At 37.6% G+C, this 22,427-nt stretch overlaps 1 protein-coding gene across 1 annotated transcript in view; it reads left to right on the top strand.

The window, feature by feature from the left end:
* The window catches only part of PREP (prolyl endopeptidase), a 96,406-nt gene that overhangs the window by 11,681 nt on the left and 62,298 nt on the right, over positions 1–22,427 (top strand). Inside the window, exons 4-7 of the mRNA XM_027895141.1 lie at positions 971–1,101; positions 3,879–4,088; positions 5,295–5,416; positions 14,874–14,979. Coding sequence (XP_027750942.1) covers positions 971–1,101; positions 3,879–4,088; positions 5,295–5,416; positions 14,874–14,979 — 569 coding nt within the window. The remainder of the gene's footprint in view (positions 1–970; positions 1,102–3,878; positions 4,089–5,294; positions 5,417–14,873; positions 14,980–22,427) is intronic.

The raw sequence follows: 22,427 nt of genomic DNA, 5'->3' as shown, positions 1-22,427 counted from the left end.
CTGTGGACAGAACGAGTACCCAGGAAGGTGCTGTGCCTGTCACATTGTTTGAGGCTTGCTTCCTGTATTGTTGCCCAGCATTGCAGAAGTGAAATAGATGAGAAAATATCTGATCAAATGGAAAATTACTTTTCCTTCTATTTTTTTGAATCTTTCAGTTTTGCACTTGAGCATATTACTAGCTCAGATTGTTAGCCAGCCTTTGTGAATAGAGTTTCCCCTTCTGGCTTTACCAGGTTCCCATACTTGTATCCAAGTACTGGTTGGTCTTAGGGGATAGAAGAACTTATTTTTATAATTGAACATTGCCCCATAAATTCCCCTGTTCCCCCAGGTGAGGCTGCTATTTGGTTTGTTAAGTCACATATTTGTGTAGTAAAGTTCTGAGAAGGAAGAAAAGTGTACTACCTCTGTCTTGTGTAGAATATGGGTATTGATTTCTTTGAGCTCTGTAGTGTTTTGTGATGTGAAGAGTATCACTGGCTAAAGACAATTCCGTAGTTCTTACAACTCTTTCAAACACAGTTTTAGGGACATTGGTAAATATAGATGAAGTAGTTTTGGTTCTGTTTCATCTGAACATAAGTCTACCACCCAGTATGGATTGAAAGCAGCTATATAAATGACAAAGTTGAGAACATAAGGGATGGGAACCCGTGCCAGTTCTTGTAACAGGGAAATGCTGTGACTGCCAGAGATGTTTAACATAGACAGTTATGCAGAATTTATAGTATACTAGGGGTTCTTTGAAATGCACCGTGGCAAATGCAGCTCTTTTTTTTAAAAGATGGTTTGGATGCATCCTATGATGTCTAACCATGATTCCTACTCTACTGTGAAGCTTGTGTTTCCCTTATATATTTATCTGTCCTTTATTAGCTTCATGACAATCTCATACAAGTTTTGTTGTGCTTGCCTAACTGAAAATCAAGAGTGTTCCTACTTATTTTTCCCTCTCGTGTTCTCTTAGGTATTTTCACTTCTACAATACAGGACTGCAGAACCAGCGAGTTTTGTATGTACAGGACTCCTTGGATGCTGATGCCAAAGTTTTTCTTGATCCAAATAAGCTTTCTGATGATGGCACAGTGGCTTTACGAGGTTAGTGAGACCGCGGTTCTCAGTCTTCAGCAGAAGTTGGAAATTTGATCAAAGTTATCACAGTAACCATATGGGGATTTATATAGTGTTTCAGAAGAACACCTCTAAATCTACACTGTATCCACAGTTGGATTAGTTCAGTGCAGGTTCTTGATGCTTTTTTCCGCAACTCTGTAGCAGTTTTCCACTGAAATATGAACAGGTCTTGAGGCTTTCCATAGCGAGGACAAAAAGTTTATGTATTTATATTGAAAAGTTCTCTTAAAATTTTATTTTGCATCTTTAACACAAGACAGAAAGTTAAAAAAGTAAAAGGCTATGAAGGAACATAGCATTAAGTTTTATGAGCATCACAAAATTTCTTGTTTTCACAAAGGCTGTAACTTCTGTTAGCTTTCCCTTTTCCCACTTCCTAGTGGCTTAATGTAAAAGCAGGATTCTTGGATCTAGAAGTCCTTTAAGTCTATTCAAGGCCATTTAATAAAAGCAGAGGACAGATATGTGTTTCTGAGTGTGACCTAGTTGAAAACAATCAATATGGTTTTTTTTAGTGAGAAGTCCTGACTTGAGCTATAGATATAAGGAATTGGGTTCATATGTTTCTAAAAGTCTTATGACAAAGTCTTCTTCCAAATGCATTTAGAAAACCAACAACTGTGTAACCAGAGGGAAAACTCATGTTCTGGGTAAATAATTGATTTAAGGGTAGGGAAAGGAATTACTGATGGGCTGTCAAAGTGGAAATCACCAGTAAAGTTCCGTTAGGGACTATTGTAGGATTTGCAGTGTTCAGTACATATTAGAAAAAGGAGTGAGCCTTGAGGTTGCAGAGTTTGATGACAATACAAAGTTATTTCAGGTAAAGGCTGAGGAATGGCTGAAGAGCTGCAGGAAAACTTTAATAATAGTGAGTGGTCATTAAATTGTCTGGTAAAGGTCTGTGTGGAAATAATTAAGTGATGCACAGGGCGCAAACAATCCTAATCTCATTTTTAAAGGAATGGATAGAATGAACTTTCAAGCTGCCATGACCACATGACCGCCAATGCTTAGACTGTAATACATAGTTGCATGGAAATGTCAGCCTGGTTCTCAGTAGAAGCACATCAAATACCAATTTATTTATCATGGAGAAATTAATCCCTGGAAGTGTTCAAGGAATGACCGGATGTGGCACTTAGTGCTATGGTTCAGTTGACGAGGTGGTGTTTGGTTGAACTTGGTGATCTTGGAAGTGTTTTCTAACCTTAGTGATTCTATGATTCAATTAAATAGAGTACAAAACAGAAGACATCATCTCATTAGCAACCCAGGAGTTTATACAATAGCATGGAATACTAAATATGGTTCCAGTCCCCTCAGCTCAACATGGGCTCTGAAATACAGTTTGGAGGAGAGCAGTAGGAACGATCAAGGGTATGGAGCAAAGGTCAGAAAAAACTGAGTGTGCTTGGATCAATCAGCTTGGAAAAGGGACAATTTAGCGAGGATATAATAGAGGTCCACAGAATAATTTGTGGCATGGAGCATGGACAGAAGAAATAGGGGTTGATTAGTTGGTTTTTCTGTTATAAGAATGAGGGAATATCAAACAAAGGCAGTGGGACTTGAGTCCAAAGCAAACAGAAGAAAGTGACTTTAAAACTGAGAGTAGGTTTAGATTGGATATTAGAAAGAAATTCTTTCCTGTGAGGGTGGTGAGGCATTGCCCAGAAAAGTTGTGGATGCCCCATCCCTGGGAGTGTTCAAGACCAAAATCTTTAGGGCTTTGAGCAACCTTCTTCTAGTGTAAATTGCCCCTGTCGACAGCTTGGGGCTAGGAACTAGATTATCATTAAGGTCCCTTCCAACCCAAACCATTTTATGATTATAAGATTGTTCTTATTCTTGTAGGCATCACGTCACTCTTATGTTCTTATAGGGAGAATAGTGAGTGCACAGTACTCAAACCTATGATGTCTATGAAATACGACTTTTTTTGGGTCATTTTTTGGTGAATACTTTCAGGTCCGTACAGGCCTATGGTAATTCAGTCGCTTCACTTGAATTGGTTTGCAATAGTGAATTCCATCCTTATTAACTATGACGGAAGCTCTTCTGATTTTTTTTCAGAATAGTGCTTTCCTCACAGTTTGGATAAAGTGAGGATGTATCAGAGGTCTTATCTGAGAATACTGACAATTAATACATTTACATGCCAGTGGCAAAGTTTTCCAGTTACTTCAGTTTTTGTGGGTTTGCAGCGTCTAGTTTTCAGTGACTCCATTTTTAAAGTGGTATTTACATAATTTGAGGATACATTGCTTGCATTCAGTTTCTGTGGGCTTTTTTGGTATTGCTTCTCTCTGAAAATACCACTTTAAAGTTCTCTACCTGTGTCCATTTTCATTTTCCAACTGTTTTCCCCAGACTCAGGAAAGCAGGAGAAATATGACTCAAATCATAATTCAGATTTTGAGCATAAGTTATGTGAATACTTACTGAATATCCTTGCCTAAGCTTGAATCTGTGAACTAATTGAGAAAAATGCTGTGAATCCCAACTCATAGCAGATGTAATTGCTTGCACTGTCTTTTAGAAAACAAACCACCTTCTCTCAATGTTTGGTGAACACAGTTCTTTTAACTAATATCCCAGTTTCATCTGTCTTCCATTGGGATTTGGCTAGTACGTAGTAGATGATAAAAAGATGTGTGGCAAAATAACAAGCACTTTTATTAGAATAGTGTTTTCTTGTGCTGATTTTCGCTTCATCTTGTTTCTTTCCAATCTCCTAGGTTATGCATTCAGTGAAGACGGTGAATACTTTGCATATGGCCTGAGTTCGAGTGGCTCTGATTGGGTTACTATCAAGTTTATGAAAGTGGAAGGTCCTGAGGATCTTCCGGATACACTGGAGAGAGTTAAATTCAGTTGCATGGTATGGACTCATGATGGAAAAGGCATATTCTATAACTGCTACCCAAAACAAGATGGGAAAAGTGATGGTAAGTATGAGTGTGCTAATTGCATGCTATATGGAAGCAAAATTACCTTTACAGTACATTGGTGCAACAAATGTTTCAGTTTATACTGAAATAATTAGCTGTACTAGTTTATACAGTTAGAGATCAAATTATACCTTGTATGGCCAAAACCTGTGCTCAGTTACTGTGAGTATCTTCTCATCTGCCCTGGTTTTTCTTTTAAAAGTTTGGTGTTCCTTTTCTTTTTGTGTGGAATGATTTACTTAGCTTTCCTACAGGGTGCTGTTGGGTAGAATTTGATGCCTTGTGACAGCTTACTTAGATCTTTCCCCCTATGTGGGCATAGATGGCCTGGTTTGGGATGCTGACCTGATGAAGAGCAATCTGTGGCATAAAGTTTTTGTTATTCAACCAGATTAATTCATCTGTGGTTCGCAGTACAGCAACACAAAATGTTTATGCTAGCAAAATTCAAGGACCAGCACACAAAGAGGAATAAATTGCTGAGAAGAATCAGCAGGGAAGGAATTTAACAACTCTTATTATAAGGCAGAACTACTGGAAAGTTTTCTGGAGCTGTGCTCTATGTTCAATTGGAGAGAACCTGAATTTTAGCTCTGTATTTGCTTTTGAAGCCTATCATTTTGCCAGACTTGCTGGATAGATACCCACCTGTTTTTTGTTGGGGTTTTTTTACCTCATATTTGTAGTTCAGAAGCTGGAGTGTTGGAAAACATTGCAAGAACAAAATTTTAAAAAAAAGCAGTAACTCCTGCAGTGCTTTAAAATACATCACTTTTATATTTTCAGCAAATGGAAATATGATGTTTTTTAGGAATGTTTATTAGCAGTAAATCTCCCCTTAGTTGCTCAGGGTAAAATGGGAGTGAAAACATCATTAGAGGGATTGTTTTTCTTTGCTTAGCTTGCTTGTATTTCTAGAAACCAATGCTTGAAATGCTTAATCTTAAATGTGAAGAACATATTATCAGCAATAAAAGAAAAGGGTTGAGGTTTGTTTGAAGAGGTTTGCATGTGAAGTTTTATTTTGTTTTGGAGGAGGGTTTTTGTTTGGAGGGGAGTGTTTGTAGTTTGGTACCATTCCTAGTTCTCTCTGCTGAATTTCTCTTTCATATGCAAAGGGGTACAGACCTTTCTAAGGGTTTCATATGGTTGTTGTTGGATTTCTATGAGAACTAATTGGTTTAAATATCTGCATTTCACTAGGCACTGAGACCTCCACTAATCTGCACCAAAAGTTGTATTATCATGTATTGGGAACTAACCAGTCAGAAGACATCCTATGTGCTGAATTTCCTGATGAACCAAAATGGATGGGTGGAGCTGAGGTATGATAAACATCCCGCAGCTTGTCATTGTCATGTTTTGTTTTTCAGATTCTAGCAACTGATAGTAGGTATTAAATAGAAAACATTTTATTAAAAAACATGTTTTATTAGTGTTGTAGAGGTGATAGTTGAACTCAGAATCATTGATTAAGAATTCCCGAAAATAAGACTTCCTAGTTTGCTTTAAATCATTCCTCCAACCTGTAATGACACAATCACATACGCTTTTTCTTCATTGAGGTCATTCTGCCTGACACACATTCCAAGACAGGGAGGATCTTTTGATAGATAATGTGTCACTGTTCTTGTTTCTTCTTGGTCGGTGTTTAGCCCCAGCTTTTACTTCCTGCGCAAAAAGCTCATTCCAATAACCAGCATATCTGGATATTCGCTGCCATGTATTTATTTTGTGTATTTTTTTATGTCTTTCCTGAAAAATAAATATGTCTATTCTGCTTAATTGAAGAATGGAGACATACAGGTCAAAATCTGTTAATACTGTGTGCACAATTGGAGAATTCTAGATTTCCCTGCAACAAGTTCTGTCAGCACAGATTTGGTACAGACTGTTACTGGAAATGGAACCAGTGACTGCTACTGGAATTGAATTCTTAAGCTTATTTTGTTGAACTACTACTATATATTGCAAAGGGTTTTGTAGTTAATATGTGGTTTATTCTTCATATTAGGTTTCACAGTGCTCAATTGAGTGTACTAAGTGCTGTTGGACTGTAGTGTTGGTCATTCTGTTTATCAGGGAACTGATGTTTTTCCAGTGGATGAATACCCACTGTAATACTTTGTATTCTCCTAGCTACTATGTTAAATCAATACATTTTGTTTCTATATAGGGTCTTTTTTGGTCTGATACTTTTGATAAATATGAAGTGTTTTTACTGTGATTTGGGTGATAGAATACTTTTCCCTGACAGTGTCTCTCTTAAAAAATTTGGTCATCAATCTGTGTCACTTTTCAACGCATTAACCCATGAAAATGTTGGTGCGAGTCTTTTCTGTGGGCTGCAAGTAAACAGGTCCTTTCAGAGAATTTGAACAGTGAGATTTAAAATAAGACAGTGAGTGAGAACATGAAGGGCTTCCCAGCAAAGTGATGACACTGAATTTTCTCTATACAAATCAGACTTATCTGTAGGTTCTGTGAATAACAAGAACCTTTTTTACACAATCTGATGTATTCATGAAACATACCTTTAACAACTAACTTGAATATCAAGCCTTTGATTTTTTTTTTAAATTTTCAAAAACTAGTCAGTTCTGTTAAGTTTAACTGGCAATAAAATGGAATTTAGAAATCATTATCCTTATTTTTCCCTAGTTCCATAAATAAATGGGCTTTCTGTTGGTGACAGATGTCTTGTAGTGATGTATCCACTGATTCAGTGATGTTCATTATTATTATTATTATTTCTTTCCAATATCATGAGCTAAACTCCACATGTTGTTATGAAGGCAAATTCATTTTCCATGGGGGAGGACTGTTGCAGTCTGATTCATTAGACTCTTGCTGTAGAACAGGAAGATAAAAGAATATGGTGCAGCTACGAGTTCTGAAACCACTGGAGTTGAAACAGCCCCATAACCGTTGGGAAGGTGGGGAGGGCACCTTCCTCCTGTGGGTTCTTGCTTAATAAATTTATATCATAGAATGGTATGGCTACTTATGACTGTTTTCTTGATCTCTAGAGGCATAAATGTCCACATATGTTCCATAAATGCTATTTTAAGGAGTGATAAGACAGAGATCCACCTCAGTAAATAATCATGAACTTATCTAAGTGAGAGTACTTTGAAACAGCTGATATTCTGGGGTTATGCTGTGAGGTCCAGCTGTAAAATACAGCTCTCTTATAGTGATACTAATGAAAAAATGGGGTTTAATGGCAATGAGAAAAAATATTCAATAAAAAAAAAAAAAAACAAATTAAACGGTGCAATTGCAAAATGTGGTTTCATCCTCGTGCAGTAGGTCAAAAAATCTTCTTTTCAGGCCATTCCAACAAGTTTTCTCGTGAATTTTTTGAAGTGTTTGAGAACATGGAAGACCACAAAGTAATGGGGGGAAAATTAAAGTATTATTAGTAAAAATCAAATTATATGGCTTTTTGGTGCTTCCTTGGTGCTAATATGCTGCCATAGATATTAAAATACACAGCTCAACATGCTGCGAAATTAATGATTTCATGCATTCCTATCAGACAAATAAACAAATGTTTTAATTTTACCAGCCTCACTGGTCCAGATAGGTAGAGGCCTGTATAAATTGGATTCTTTTTATGTTTTACGCAAGCATCAGTGAAAACAGTTGGATTATGGTGTAGATGTTCTAATCTCAGCTACCAAATCTTTCTCTGTGGTGGTGGCAGAGCCAAAACTTGCATACTCAGAGCAGAATTTGCAGGTCTCACAGCCACTGGGCCGAGAAAGAGAAATTCCATGCTTGCAAGTGAAAAGCACTGAGAAGGAAATCCTTCAGAGACTGCAACAGTAATAACGTTGCCATGATGCTTCAGAAAAAAATGAGCAATCTCAGGTGCACTGTAGCAAGTCAGAGTGGTGTGTATTCTCAATGGAGAGAAGAAACTAGGTCACTGGTGAGGACAAAAGAGGGCTATATAAAATTCTGTCAGCTTAATATATGTACAAGACAATATGAAAAAAAATAGCTTCAGGGTTTTTTTCCTCATTACACATTCAACACCAGCCCCAAGTATGCTTGATTTAAACAAAATCTGTGGTGCTGAAAATGGTCTTGGCAGAGAAATATAGATGTATTTCCAGCTCTTCACTGGAAGGGATTGCGTGTGAGGAGAAAAATCTGTTTATTTTTAGTCATACGTACAAGTTTTGAAAAAGAGCCTATGAAACCTTTTTATTAGTTTAGAGAAAGCATATGCATTTCTGGTACAGATTCTGGGATGGTGGGGGAGTTGGGAAGAGCAGGGATAGAGTTTAATTGAATAAACATTCCAGTAGAGGGCAGTCTGCTATGAAGATTTTTAAAACCTTTGCAATGTCTTAGCTACTTTGGGAAAAGAGGAACATGCCATGCTTCTCTGTTTAAGAGGCATGTTCTTGCTTCTTCTCCAGACTGACGGAGCATATCTGTCTTTCACAGACAGGCTGTTATTCTCAAAGTTAAACAATAAGTTATATAAGAGTCTTTCATGGCTGGTAGTGTTAAAAGTCCCTACGGTACTGGCAGGAAAGTAAATAGGAGAGAAAGGAGGGGGTGAAGGGAACCCTCCTAGCCCAGTTCTGCCAGCAATAAAACAGGTACAATTTTTCATGTTGTTTTTTAACAAGCACTGCCTCTGAATTGACATTTTTTTAAATTTTTAATTTTTTATTTTATGTTTAGAGTTGTCACTTAACATCAGTGACTCTTAACCAGAGAGGTGATCTTGCGAATGAAATTCAGAGCACAGGAGTAAGCTGTACTAGGAGAAAATGTGCTGGCTGTGGTCAGTTTTCACTGCAGGAGCATTGAAGTGCAGCATGCTCAGGGGAAGAGCGAGTGGCATGGAGGAGAAGGGCTGAAAACATTGTCAGCTTGCTCAAGTGAGACATACTGATGGTTAAAACAGGGCTGTGGGAATTTTTCTAAAGCCTTACACTATCTTTGTCAAGCCTGGATCTGGAAGAGAAGCCGACTATCGCTAGCTTCCTGCAGCCCTGGCTATAGGTCTGCAGAATTTTACTATCAAGAGACAGCTACGTAGTAGTTTTATTATTTATTTATTTTACTATAAGCTAAAGACCATGGTAAAATTTGTGTGTGATGTTTCTTACATTAGAAGATTACTGATTTTATTCTGTCTGGAATAAAGAATTTAAATTAATGCCCAGGGCAAGTTTTCTAACCATGGAAGTGGATGCATAGAACGTATCAGACCGTCGTTTACATATAACCATATCCATGCCCTGCATAAAGTATGTCAGGTCTGCTCCTCAGAATGTAGTAAGTAGTTTCTGTTGGACCTGATCCTGAAATTATGCAATTCTGTGATCACCCATCATTAGGGCTTCTGAAATCTAATTGATTAAGCCAATACTCTGCAAATAGAAGACAAAACAAAGCCTTTGCAGCCTGGGAGAACCAGCTTCGGGTGGCTTGGGTTGTGCAGACGGTCCCAAGAGGTTGCTTTTTGGAAGGGAGTTCTTGCCCCAGTCCTCAATGTCTCAAAAAATTGCTAGAACATAAAATGTGACAGGAGGTAAATGCAGGCTTCAGTGACTTACAGGCACCACTGCAAAGATAAGGTCAGAACATAGCTTTATGTTCCTTTCATTTAAAAAAAACAAACCATCCCCCCCACCCCCAATAAAAACAACGAAAAAATCTCCAACCCTTCACAATCATTTTACCTAATGAAAAAATTGAGATAGTAAAAGTGGAATTTGAAAGGCTGGGAGATTACAGTGGGGTTCTTTGTGATCATACAGGCAGATCTTTGTGGCATGGGAACATGTGTACATCTCTGATATTAGAACACTTGAGGCTGTTCAGGCAGCATAATTGCTCTTCACTGATCAAATGTTTCAGCAAATTCTATGGGAGGTTTTTCTTTTTCCTCCGTAGAAGCCATGTGCTTTTTGGTTTTCCCCTTTGTTCATATGATAGAAAGCTTTAAAATACTCATAAATAACAAAGGATAGGTAATTTCTGCATCAAGTGAAATGTTTCCACCATGTGAATTCTTCTTAGTTGAGTCATATTCAGGGTCATTGTTATGCAAAAGTGCAGCATATATGTAAAGTTAAGGAAGTAACAGGTGTCATGAATTTGTTTTATTGTGGTGACCAGACGCATCCCTAAATGTAAATTGAAAAAAAAAAATAGATTTTTACAGTCAGTCGCTCTGTGTTTTTAAGCTGTTACGTCCATAGCATATAATGAAAATTGTAGCAATGTTAAAATGCAGCTTATTGATGCAATGAGTTTTTAGTTCCTAGTTATTAATGCTGTGCATTGCACAGTTGTATCTCTCTTGCCACCCATTTTTCTTTCTCTGGATACTTTAGCCTTCCATGGCTGGATATGTGAAGTCCAGTTAGTAATATGACCTTTTGGTTCTGTTTGAAAACTTTGACTACATCTGTGATTTTTGTGAACTTCGATGTTTATTTTTTTTTCTATGTGATTGATTTGATGTATTTCATTGGAAATGCATTAGATAGCAATGCAAAGGGCATTAGTGCATGAAGAACAGTAGTTTGTAAAATAACCACAGATGAAAATCAGGTTGTAGATTATCATGGTGTTAATGTCTGCAGTTAAAAAAGAGAGTTTATCTTTTCCTCAGTACAGGCGTATTATCTAATAACTGAATTTTACTTATTTAATTTTAGTATTTTGTTATGCAGAAACAAATTATGCAGTAATGAGGGGTTTTTTCCGCCTTGAAAGTAAAAAGGGGCAACGGTAGTAAAACTTCTAATTTATTATCTTAAAAAGGAATGATGTGCGTATATAGTTGCCTTAATGTGATACTATGCACTCAAAGGGCCCCTATTTGTGAACTAAATATAAAGAGCTCTTCTTTGTCCTTAATCTGGCAGTGATGACTATCCAGGTAGTATTCAAAGAACTTGCGTTAATAGTCACTGGGGTTGCTGGCATGCACATTACTTGGAAGTAGAGCACTCTAATGTCTCTCCTATTGACATTTTAGTTGAGGAATGATACATAAAGCCAGGAAGTCTGAAAACTGCCTGCCTTCTCCTGTTCATTCTTTTTGTTGTTGTTGCTGTTTGTTTAATTATGTATAAATTTTTGGTCTGAAATGTGCTGCTACTAGACTAAATATTTAACTTCACATTTGCTGTGGATCCCAATAAAGCTTTGGCATTCCTTATATGGTTGGTATGATGAATCAATTGGATTTTGTAATGAAAGGAAATATTTAGATGATTACAAGATTCCTTTTACTAATTGGACTTTAAATAATTTTTATTATATTGATACTCATTGATTTATTGAAGTTACAGGTAAACTACTTCATTTCTTAATATTTTCCCAAGCAGTGGTTACTTTTCATCAAAATGAAGAAAAATGGGTAACATTGAAACAAAATTGCTACAGGAAAGAAAACAATTCAGTAAAAATACTCCACTGTAAACCAAAACTCCTCTATAAAGGTTTTACTTTGAAGAGTTTGATGCTTGAAAGATTAAATAAAATAGTACTTGGGAGCACAGCTATCCTAATGATACTGCTGTCTATGTTGGTGTGGTGTAATGATGGTCACAACAAATGCGTAAGAAATAATAGATATAGCAAATTCAAAATTGCCAGGTGACTGAAAGTAAAAGCTATGTACTAATGTCAGCTCTTTGAAATAATCTTTCCTTTACTAGTGCTGAGTTAGGGATTAGTGCTCTGTTATGCTGGTAAAATCGTTGTTATGCTGAAGGTTTTTTAAAGCTCTGGTTGAAGAGTATTGGATCTCTTCTGTCCTGCTTTGACAGATCCTAAATGTTGTTTTGAGAGTTGCAATTGCTCTATAAACTCCTTACTTTTACCAGTGGGTGTTGTTTGAAATTATAGTAATTATTTTAATGAGAGGAATGTGCACTGGCTGGCATTCCAGATCTCTTTCAGAAATTCTTGAGACGTGTTTCCTTTTCAGCTTAGACGGAGGAAACCAGGTCTGACATTACAGCTGTCTCCCTTATGATGAACCATGAAGGCATTCCAAGATGATGCTAGTATGAAATTTCAGTTCATGAATTTGTGAGCCAAGAACAAGGATTGCAATTCAGCTCATGAAGATGATGTAACAGTATAAGAATAACCCAAATGATAGTTGGTAAATCCAATTTCCTTTTGCCATCCTGAAACCCAGGATACTGTGTGTTTATAGTATAGAGTCAGTGGCATTTGGGCTGTGATTCCACATTCGTCACTGCTGCAATCTGAGCTGCCTTAAGCAGTCTCTGCCCCTATTATTCATGTTTCCAGCTGCTCGGTGCAGTGTGTTAGCTCAGCCATTTGTGCAACTGCACAGTGAATGGACTGAGACAGTAATATGGCAGAGGGGCTTCTTTTATTATATTTCTTTTTTTATTGTGTTTTGTCTTTTTTTTTTTAATTTCCTCCTTCCCCTCCTGGATTCTTTGTTTTGTTTATTTTGGAATTTTTTTTGTTTGCTTGTTTTAACATGCTATTTTTTCAGCTGGAACAGTTCCCCAGACAAGTTTACTTCACAAATGGCAGATACTTGTACTGACATGACATGGAGAATGAACTTGCATGGATACAAGCAATTATAGCAGTAGCAAGAGCTAGAGGTATAAACCTCCTCAGCTGATCCTGCTGCCAAGATTTGCTCACCAAACTATAACTTCACAATGTGGATGTCTAACTCTGCAGTATAAATGCTAAACATTTTAGCATGCTGCATTCAACTGTATCTCGTCCTGTTTCTATCAAATTCCTTTGGGTTATGGAACTCACTGATGTAAGAATAGCTTTAGTGATAGAGACAGACCTAATTGGTATCCCACCAGCAGGATGCATTGGGAGTTCCTACTTCAAATTAAACATAAACTGCTATCAGCTCTTAACTAGTCCAGCTGGGAATAATGAAGGAAAAACTCATTAGTTGTGCTCAGATTTCCTGTCGTCAGAGGTTCTGAATTGCCTTTGTAACAACATCAGAAATTTGCAAGTCAGTGTTCTTTCCTGGGGAAAGTAATCAGTCTTCTCTTAACTGCTCAACTCACAGTATCAAAGAACAAATTTACATGGGTTCTGACTATGACTGAAAGAATTTTTTGTGTCATACTCTTCAGTTTAACTGAAATTTATATTTCTATGTACCCCTTACAATTACTTGATATGTTTCTTGACTTTGTGAGGAAGAGGAGGAAGCTTGGTGGTTTTACAGGTATGGACAGATGTTTAAGCAGTGTATTGCAGTAATTTTCTTAATTACAACTGACACCTGCAGTTACTGTTTCTCTAATAAAACACTGAAGATGCTTCTTTCAAGAAAGATCACCTAATCTTGGCTTCCTTTTCTGGATAGACTTGCGTCTAGGAAGGAAGAAACAAAATGTCTCAATTTTGCAGATTGCCCTATTAAAGCTATCTTTGGTGTTTCATGTAATGGGACTTTTCTTTCGGTCTAGTAGGAATCTTGTTTTCTATTTGTGTTGTGAGATTTCAGCTCAATGGACATTTTTTAGTTGTATAATTAGCTGTTAACAAAATGCCTATAAAAAATACAACTTGGAAACACTCATTTGGGGTTTGTTTTTGTTTTGAGGACTCTTTGTTTGTTGGGGCTTTTTTATTAGCTTTCATACACTGAGATTTGTCTCTATTCTACTAGGTCCCCTTCTTGTGTTGTCAGAACTGTGGATTTGTTTGAATAGCAGTATCTTTAGAACCTAATTCTTCTGAAATTTATTTTGCTTAACTCATTCTACAGATATTTTGCACAACTAATGTTGCAAATATTAACTGAAATATGTCTAAGAAGTAATGACAGTGTATGAATAAGACTCCTTTGAAGATGTGTTTAGGGCCAAGTGGAAAGTTTCCAGAACCCAGATTCATATTTTGTGATTAGGGGTTTAAATTTCCATTAGATATTGTCATGTAAGGACAATATGGACAGGAAAAGGCCTGTGTCAGCTCTATTAATTATAATATCTAAGTATGGTAATTTTGGAATATGCTCAAAACAGCTCAGTCAGGAGAGGGAAACTTTAAGTTGATGACTTCTTTTTAGTTCCTGCCTTTCCTTGTTGGGCTTGCACTTCCAAAAGCTTTGCCAGGAAACAGAGTATGTTTGCAAAGTCCAAGTAGCAAGAGGGATTCATTTCGAAAATTTGGTCGTGCATGTGCAAAAGTGAACCAGGAAACTTTAGAAAATTTATAGCTTAATGTTCATTTAACAGCAGCACTGGATTTTTGTGTGTGTAAACATAATGAAAAGGTCAAAAATCAAAATTCTGAGTGTCGTTTAGTTTGCCTCAGGAGGCAAACCAAGGGGGAGGAGGTGCACCAGGTGCTGGAGCAGAGATTGCCCTGCAGACTGTGCTGAAGACCAAGGTGAAGCAGGCTGTGCCCCTGCAGCCTGTGGAGGTCCACCAAGGAGGAGATATCCACTGTGACTTATTTAGACACCTATTTAGCTGGAATACTTTAATAATAATAAACTTTCTTTTTTTAAAAAATTCATGGTGAAAATAAACAGATAATGCTGTTTGGTTTTGATCTTCTGAAACGTAATCAGACTGTACTTATTTATTGATCTAAGTGATGATTGTGGGTTCTTGGTGAGTTCTTATATTCCATACACGTGTTTACTCAACTAACTATAGCATCAATTCATTTTTTCCTCTGGGTTTAGGTAGTATCTTCTCAAGTTGGATTTTTTTTCTTTAGAGCATGAATTGTCTTTGATTTTCCTGTAACTTCTAACAGGTGTCAGATGATGGTCGCTATGTCTTGCTGTCTATTAGAGAAGGCTGTGATCCAGTGAACAGACTGTGGTACTGTGATCTACAAAGAGAGTCTCAGGGTATATCAGGTATGTGTTTTCTTGCTTTCTAAGTTTTGCTTCATTTTAAGACTATGTAAGACTTGAATTACTTTGTTTAAATATATATGTATTTCAATATGTGTATTGCTTAACCTCCTTAATGCAGAGATTATGAGAAAATAAGCACTGCTTCCTTCTGCTAGCATTCCATTTTCTGTTTTATGTCAGTAGATGGAAAACTCCATTCTTAGTTCTGTAGTTTGTTTAAAAGGTCTCAATGAAAAATCAGTGTAATATAAGCAACCTTACCCAGTGTAGGTTTCATTTCATTCTACCCCACTAGTACTTCTCCATGTTTAAATTTTTTTTGTATTTTAAAAATTCATGTCTTCCTTCAAGCACTAACAACCTTTTTTTTTGAAAAATGTAACTGCTTTATAGATAACATTTTTTTCTCCCTATAGTACTAGTAAATGAACAAAAGTCCTCTGATTTTGTTTTGTAGCAACATTGTTATTACAGTATAATGACATTATAACACTACAGTATAATAACATTGTTATTATCTACTCATACTTTGAATACACTTTCATGAAATGTTCCTTCCTTGCCTTCTAGTTGGATTAGTGTTTGGCTTTTGTGTGTTTGGCTTTTTAGCCTCAACGATATGGGATGAAAGTATGGCACCTTACTCCGTATGGCTGTTGTTGATGGTTGGCATAGTTAGCTGTTTTATTGATTGGTGGTTTTGTATTTCCAGAGTATTGGATTATTGAAATGTCATCTTCAGTATATGCTGTGCATACAACACAACTCAGCTGTTTTTTGATTCTTTGCAACTTTGTTTTTGTTAAATATTGGATCTCAAGAAACTTCTTCTTTTGTTTATTACCAGAATATTCTAGGCTTAGGAGTGTGATTAGGACTGATAGCAGCTTTGCAAGGTGGTGTGTATAGTTCTATTTCTCCCTGCCTTTATTGCACTAAGTGACTGTTGTCTTCTTCCCTTAGTTCATCAACAAGTCTTAGTACAATATTTTGCATTTTGGTGAGTTTAGTGGTATTGATGGTAGTTAACAGTCTTATACTGCTTTCTGGGAGTAATTTTGGTTTAGGGCATGTCGCGCACTCATTTTATAAAGGATATTTCTTAATTATTTCTAAACTTGTCCTGAACAAATGTAGTTGTTTAATGCCCTCTTGAATGCCGGAAGTCACAGGCCTAATCAAAGTCGTTACATACTTTCTATGCAACTTTATTTCAAACATAAAACTGTGTAGATAAATTGTTTAATATAGTGAAGCATTTTTATAAATGATAAATTGCCTTGTCATTCAAGTTGACACTCTCCAGGTGGAGATAGAATACATGAAAAGCATAGCTCTCCTCCCATATTCACCCTCCCATTTATAGAGACACTGGACAGCCTTGAAGAGAATACTATCATGAAGCCTTGAAATGACCATGGATGAGATAATGAGGCATCTATTTTGTACTACCTGGTATAAGGTAAACCTACAGTTTAACCTTTTCCGGGCTTGAAAATGCTTTTTAAAAAAGGTGTTTTCTCTGAACCAGTCTTTTATTTGCCTTGCTATTTGTTTGTCATTGGGTAGGAGGTATGCAATCCTTCCAAATTCTCCCTTTTTGCCTATAAAATGAAAGATCTAGCTGTAATCATTTGCTTGCACCAATTCCCTATTTTATAAAGTTAGGAACTCTCCAGATCTGTCTCACTAAGTTGCCAAGTGCACTTTCAGTACAAAGACTCTTCTTTACCCATATCTTTTTACCTCCATGTTAGTGAGCACAGGCCTAACAGTAAATATCTGGGATACTTCCTGAAGTTGATCTTCCATGCAAATGTAAATATGCTGAACCAGTGGTCCTTCAGCTTTTGGTGGCCAGAGGCAATAAGTTGAGCACGCACTAGTATATATATATAAGCTTAATTTTTGGCTCTATCAATCTAGCCCACGAGAGGTGTAATTTCAGTTCAACTTTTAATTTTCTGAAACAATAAGTGTAGAAGAGGTTGCTTGTGAAGTTAGGAGAAATTAATGCCAAATTTCATTTAAGCTGTTTTAGACAAGTAAAATAAGCAGCTCTGGAGTAGCGCAGTTAAATGGCAGATCTGTTTCTTAACACTTGCATTTAACTGCCAGTTGTACAGGCTGCTCAGTAATATATCGAGATATGTTCAGATTAAGTGATGCTTAGAGAATTCTGTATAACAGAAGCACATTCTTAACAAAACCATGAGATACAAAAATACTGACTCTTGTTATGCTGTCTTTGGAATGCAGTGTTAGTACAAGGGTCTATGTAAGTGTCAAACTATACTTTGTTATGAAATTTATCTCTACTTTTAAGATGTGTTACACAGTCCTTCTGTCTTTTGGAACAGACTTTATTTATGAGTAGATCTCATACCTTTGGTGACATCCAAGATAGTTTTGGCCTTTGTAATTATCGAATGTTTAATCTGAGACTATTTACTTGAACTGTTTACAATTATGTGTTTGTTCAGGGAACCATTCTAGTGTTCAGAATACCATATCTTCGTTTTGAAAAAAAAATTACAAAGGAAGAAAAAGGTAGGATACCTAGTGCTTTTCCACCTAGTGTCCTACGTGGTACTTGATATAGGTAAATAATTAGAATTTCAAGCACATTTTTTCCCCACTTGCTCTTTTAGTCCAAGTTGTCCAAGAATACTCTAGTTCTTTAGAAAATTTTCTCTTTATGCTTTAGATCTTTTAAGTCTGAAACCTCTTTAGACTTATACAGAGACAATCAAACACAAAAGGCAGTGAGGCCTTTTTGAAAGGTAACAGGTAGTAATATTTTACATAGAATCCATTAGTTATACCACATGTTTCTTTGTAAGGAAGTAAAAGCAACTGTTGGGCAAAAGCTAATGGATGAGATTCTAATTCTTACAAAGTTTGTGGCAAAACCCTAATTATAGAATGACATGCTTCAACAGGTTGTTTTCAGTGCTCCTCTGTAGCATATATTGTTTACAAAATAATGGTTCAATCACATAATTGTGGATTTATCTTTTTAAAAATATTTTGTGTTCCAAGCTAAACATATCACTGCGTGGTTTGAAATGCTACATATAAAGCCAGAAGTGAAGAAATCTTCTGTTACTTAGACTTTCACAAAAATGCAAAGAACTGATTCTCATCTGTGACTTATTAACTAAAAGACCTATTTCAAAGTGGCATGTTAACTAAATCAGGGACGCCTTTCTTGATTTTTGATTGCTAGTAGTGCTTTGTTTTCCTTTGACAGGAGGAAATCAAATATCTTCATCATTTAAAGAATTTTCATTAAAAAGAATATGTTCTCATAGTCAATAAAACCATCCACAGAAAAGTGAGTTTGTTTTCCTTCTAATACATTGAGACCTTGTGGAATTAACTGTAGTTCTGTTACTGTTTCTTAGAGATGATGTTTACGATGATAAAAGCTTCTTATTTGGCCACTTTGCAAACAAATGACTGTGAAGAACTCAAGAAGTTCAGTGCGGCAGTGTTAGTACTGACTGCCAAAATGCCAGGTGGTCATCTGCAGGAAAAGTGCAGGAATGTCTGTTGAAATGCAGTTCCTTAGATCAATAGTTCATTTCCAAGATAAACTTGTATTTTTGCTGGAAATATATCCATATTTAGTGACTTATGAAAAGTAATTTGGAATAATTTGTCTAAATTATTTGATCTTGTCTAATTGCAATGTTTTCATTCTTGTTTTGTGGAGAATGAAAATACAAACTGAAACCCACCATACTAGGGAACTGTGAGAGAACAGAGGAAAATATGTTTGGCCTCTTCAAAGAATAATGTGGCATATTTTCATATTGTGGCTCTTAATCAGTAGTGATCTCCAAATCTGACAAAAATCCAATTTCTAGGGCCATTAGGTTCCACTTATCCTAAGAACACTTCCAAATGCAATTAGTGAACTGATTATCTTGATAAAGTTTTATGAACAAGCAACATAGTTATTGCTGTACTTATAGTTAAAAAAATTAATTGAAGGCAGCAAAAAGTCAACTCCAATCCTTACATGAGTTTATACTTTGTACCTTTTCTATTGTATTTCCTGAAAAGGAGAAGATAAGTCTGGGATACTTGGTACCCCTCTGCAAAGGTCCCTGTTAACATAGCCTCTACTCCCCATTGCTGTTGCTGAAACAGAGACCTGGCACAGGATTTGCAAACAGAAGTGTGGATGGAGCAATGTAGCCATAGCTGTATTTGTGGTGTTCTCAATACTGTCCTTGTGCTGGAATTCCCAAGCCTTTCAGATGATAGTGATTTGAAGCATGTGTTCAGCCAGCATGGATTTAGGAGGGGCAGGTCNAGGTCCTGTTTGACCAACCTGATCTCCTTTTATGATCAGGTGACCCACCTGGTGGATGAGGGGAAGGCTGTGGATGTGTCTATCTGGACTTCAGCAAAGCCTTTGACACTGTCTCCCATAATATACTCCTGGAAAAGCTGGCAGCCCATGGCTTGGACAGGGGCACTCTGTGCTGGGTCAGGAACTGGCTGGAGGGCCGGGCCCAGAGAGTGCTGGTGAACGGGGCTGCATCCAGCTGGCAGCCGGTCACCAGTGGTGTTCCCCAGGGATCAGTGCTGGGACCAGTCCTGTTTAACATCTTTATCGATGATTTAGATGAGGGGATTGAGTCCACCATTAGTAAATTTGCAGATGACACCAAGTTGGGAGGGGCGTGTTTATCTGCTGGGAGGCAGGAGGACTCTTAAGAGGGACCTGGATAGGCTGGAGAGTTGGACTGATTCCAATGGGATGAGATTCAACAAGGCCAAGTGCCGGGTCCTGCACTTTGGCCACAACAACCCCCTGCAGCGCTACAGGCTGGGCACAGAGTGGCTGGAGAGCAGCCAGGCAGAAAGGGATCTGGGAGTTTGGATTGACAGGAAGCTGAACGTGAGCCAGCAGTGTGCCCAGGTGGTCAAGAAGGCCAATGGCATCCTGGCCTGCATCAGGAACAGTGTGGCCAGCAGGAGCAGGGAAGTGATTCTTCCCCTCTACTCAGTGCTGATGAGGACACACCTGGAATACTGTGTCCAGCTCTGGACCCTTCAGTTCAGGAAGGATATTGAGGTGCTGGAGCAGGTCCAGAGAAGAACAACCAGGCTGGTGAAGGGACTTGAGCACAAGTCCTTTGAGGAGAGGCTGAGGGATCTGCGGTTGTTTAGCCTGGAGGAGGCTCAGGAGTGACCTCATCACTCTCTACTACTCCCTGACAGGAGGTTGTAGCCAGGTGGGGGTCAATATCTTCTCCCAGGAAACTATCAGTAAGACGAGGGCATGGTCTCAAGCTCTGCCAGGGGAGATTCAGGTTAGATATTAGGAAGAATTTCTTTACAGAGAGAGTAATCAGGGATTGGAATGGGCTGCCCAGGGAAGTGGTAGATTCTCCGTCCCTGGAGGTATTTAAGAAGAGACTGGATGTGGCACTTAGTGCCATAGTCTAGTAACTGTGGAGGTAGTGGATCAAGGGTTGGACTTGATGATCTCAGAGGTCCTTTCCAACCTGGCTGATTCTATGAGTCTGTGATGATTCTATGACTTGATGATCCTTGTGGGACCCTTCCAACTCAGAATAATTTGTGAATAATAAGCACAGATATGTTTCTAGAGAGCTCCTTAAACAACCTGTTTTCTATTCTGACTTTTCCCAGAATTGGCAACTGTAAGTCATAAATCAATTTGTAGTGTGTTAGACAAATGCGTTCTCAGAGTTGAAATAAAGTTTGACTGCTAAAATGGGAAAATATCGTAGTGAATTAATATCAGGTGATATGGAGGTGTGTGATTAAAAGGATGGACAAATAGGGTGGACAAATAGGGTAATTCTGTTTGGTTTTGAATTTGTAAACCGATTTACTTGAATGGGCTGTTAGCTGGAGTGTCAGTTAGGCATGTGGTAACAAGGCTAAGTTGCTCTAAGCTGCGTGTTCACTGAGTTCATCCAGTAGGCAGTTACATCATCAACTGCTGTGGGATCTAAAGTGTGGATGAGAGGAATTTTTTTACATTATGCTGTACTGCAGGACTTTGGTCACTGCTAAATTCTGTGTTGGAGGTAAAGTAAGAATCACCTGCAGACTCTACATGTGTTAAGATGATGGACTGAATGTACCTGTTTAGACCATTAGCTGCACCTGCTTTCCTGTGCTCCCTCAAGATGTACAAGTATCTCTCTGGGCAGTTTTGGACCTCTGTGCTGATTGCAAAGGGTGCCTATGACTGTAGCTCATGTACTCCTAAGATTAAAGGGGCAAAAAGAGAAATACCAGAAAACTGAAAGCCACTTACGAAAATTAAAGCAGGAACATTTTTCCCATGGCATCTGAAAAAGGTACAAAGTTGAGATAAGAAAGAAAATGATCTGATTAAGACACAGGTGTTTGTGAAAAAAAGATAACTAGTTGCAGGACTATTTGAGTGAATATTAGTTATTTCAGAAATTGTCCTGACTGGCAAAGAGGGAATGAGGAAAATTGAAAAATGAAAGAAAATGTACGATATATTATAGGTAGCCTAGAATCTAGCAGATAACACATCTGATATAGATGCTGTTTTAAGCACAGAGTGATTTAACAGTGAAACTCCAATTTGGTGACTGTAAAGATGATGTGAAGTAACATTGGAGAGGCTCTGATTACTTCAGTCAAAATGGCTTTACAATCTGGAGATGCTCGCTGAAGACAGACATGCAAATAGTCTGAGTTTGCAACTGAAAGCTGAGGAAAAAAACATTGTATTCTTATTTATATTTTTAACACCTTATTAAGGTGATATTGACTAAACTACTTACTGGATTGTTGAAATTGATTAACCAAAGAAAGCATCTGTCACATGTGCCAGACACAGGACTACGATTTTTGTAATGAAGATTAAAAAAATGTAACAGAGTTAGTAAATAAGGGATTGGAATGTACCTCAAAACTGAGTGGGCAAAACTGCTTTTCTGATGTAGTAGTAGTAGTACCTCAGGTTGTCTTTCCATACCCTTCTCCTTTTTTTTTTTTTTCTTACTCCTGTAGACACCCTTGTTCCTTATAACACTTCCACTGTTTGGACCTGTCCTTTGAAATCTTAGAGAGGCTGGTTATAGGTGTGTCTTGAAATACATCAGAATTGAAGTACTGTTTGAGCGGTAGGTCACAATAATAAATGCAAGTGTGTGTATTTATGGACTAAAGCCACCACAAGGTTGTAGAAGCTCCTGTGCTCCATGTATTGAGTATGTCCTTCCACAGCAACATCCTGGTTGTAGCAGCAGGGGTGAACAGGCAGGCCTGACTTCTTTTGTCTAGATAGAGCAAAACAGGTTAGGACTGCTCTTACCCTACAGAGGGATCAGGGCACTGAACTGTTCCTATGATAGGCATTTTATGGGCATGTTACATGTTGCTAACTGTCTTTGTGCTGGATAGTAATATTCTGATTT

Source organism: Empidonax traillii, unplaced genomic scaffold (genome assembly GCF_003031625.1).
Source record: "Empidonax traillii isolate 1590-97213 ecotype Southwest subspecies unplaced genomic scaffold, ASM303162v1 scaffold16:size2589160, whole genome shotgun sequence".
NCBI classification, from domain to species: domain Eukaryota; kingdom Metazoa; phylum Chordata; class Aves; order Passeriformes; family Tyrannidae; genus Empidonax; species Empidonax traillii.
This window is presented reverse-complemented; position numbering and strand designations above follow the sequence as displayed.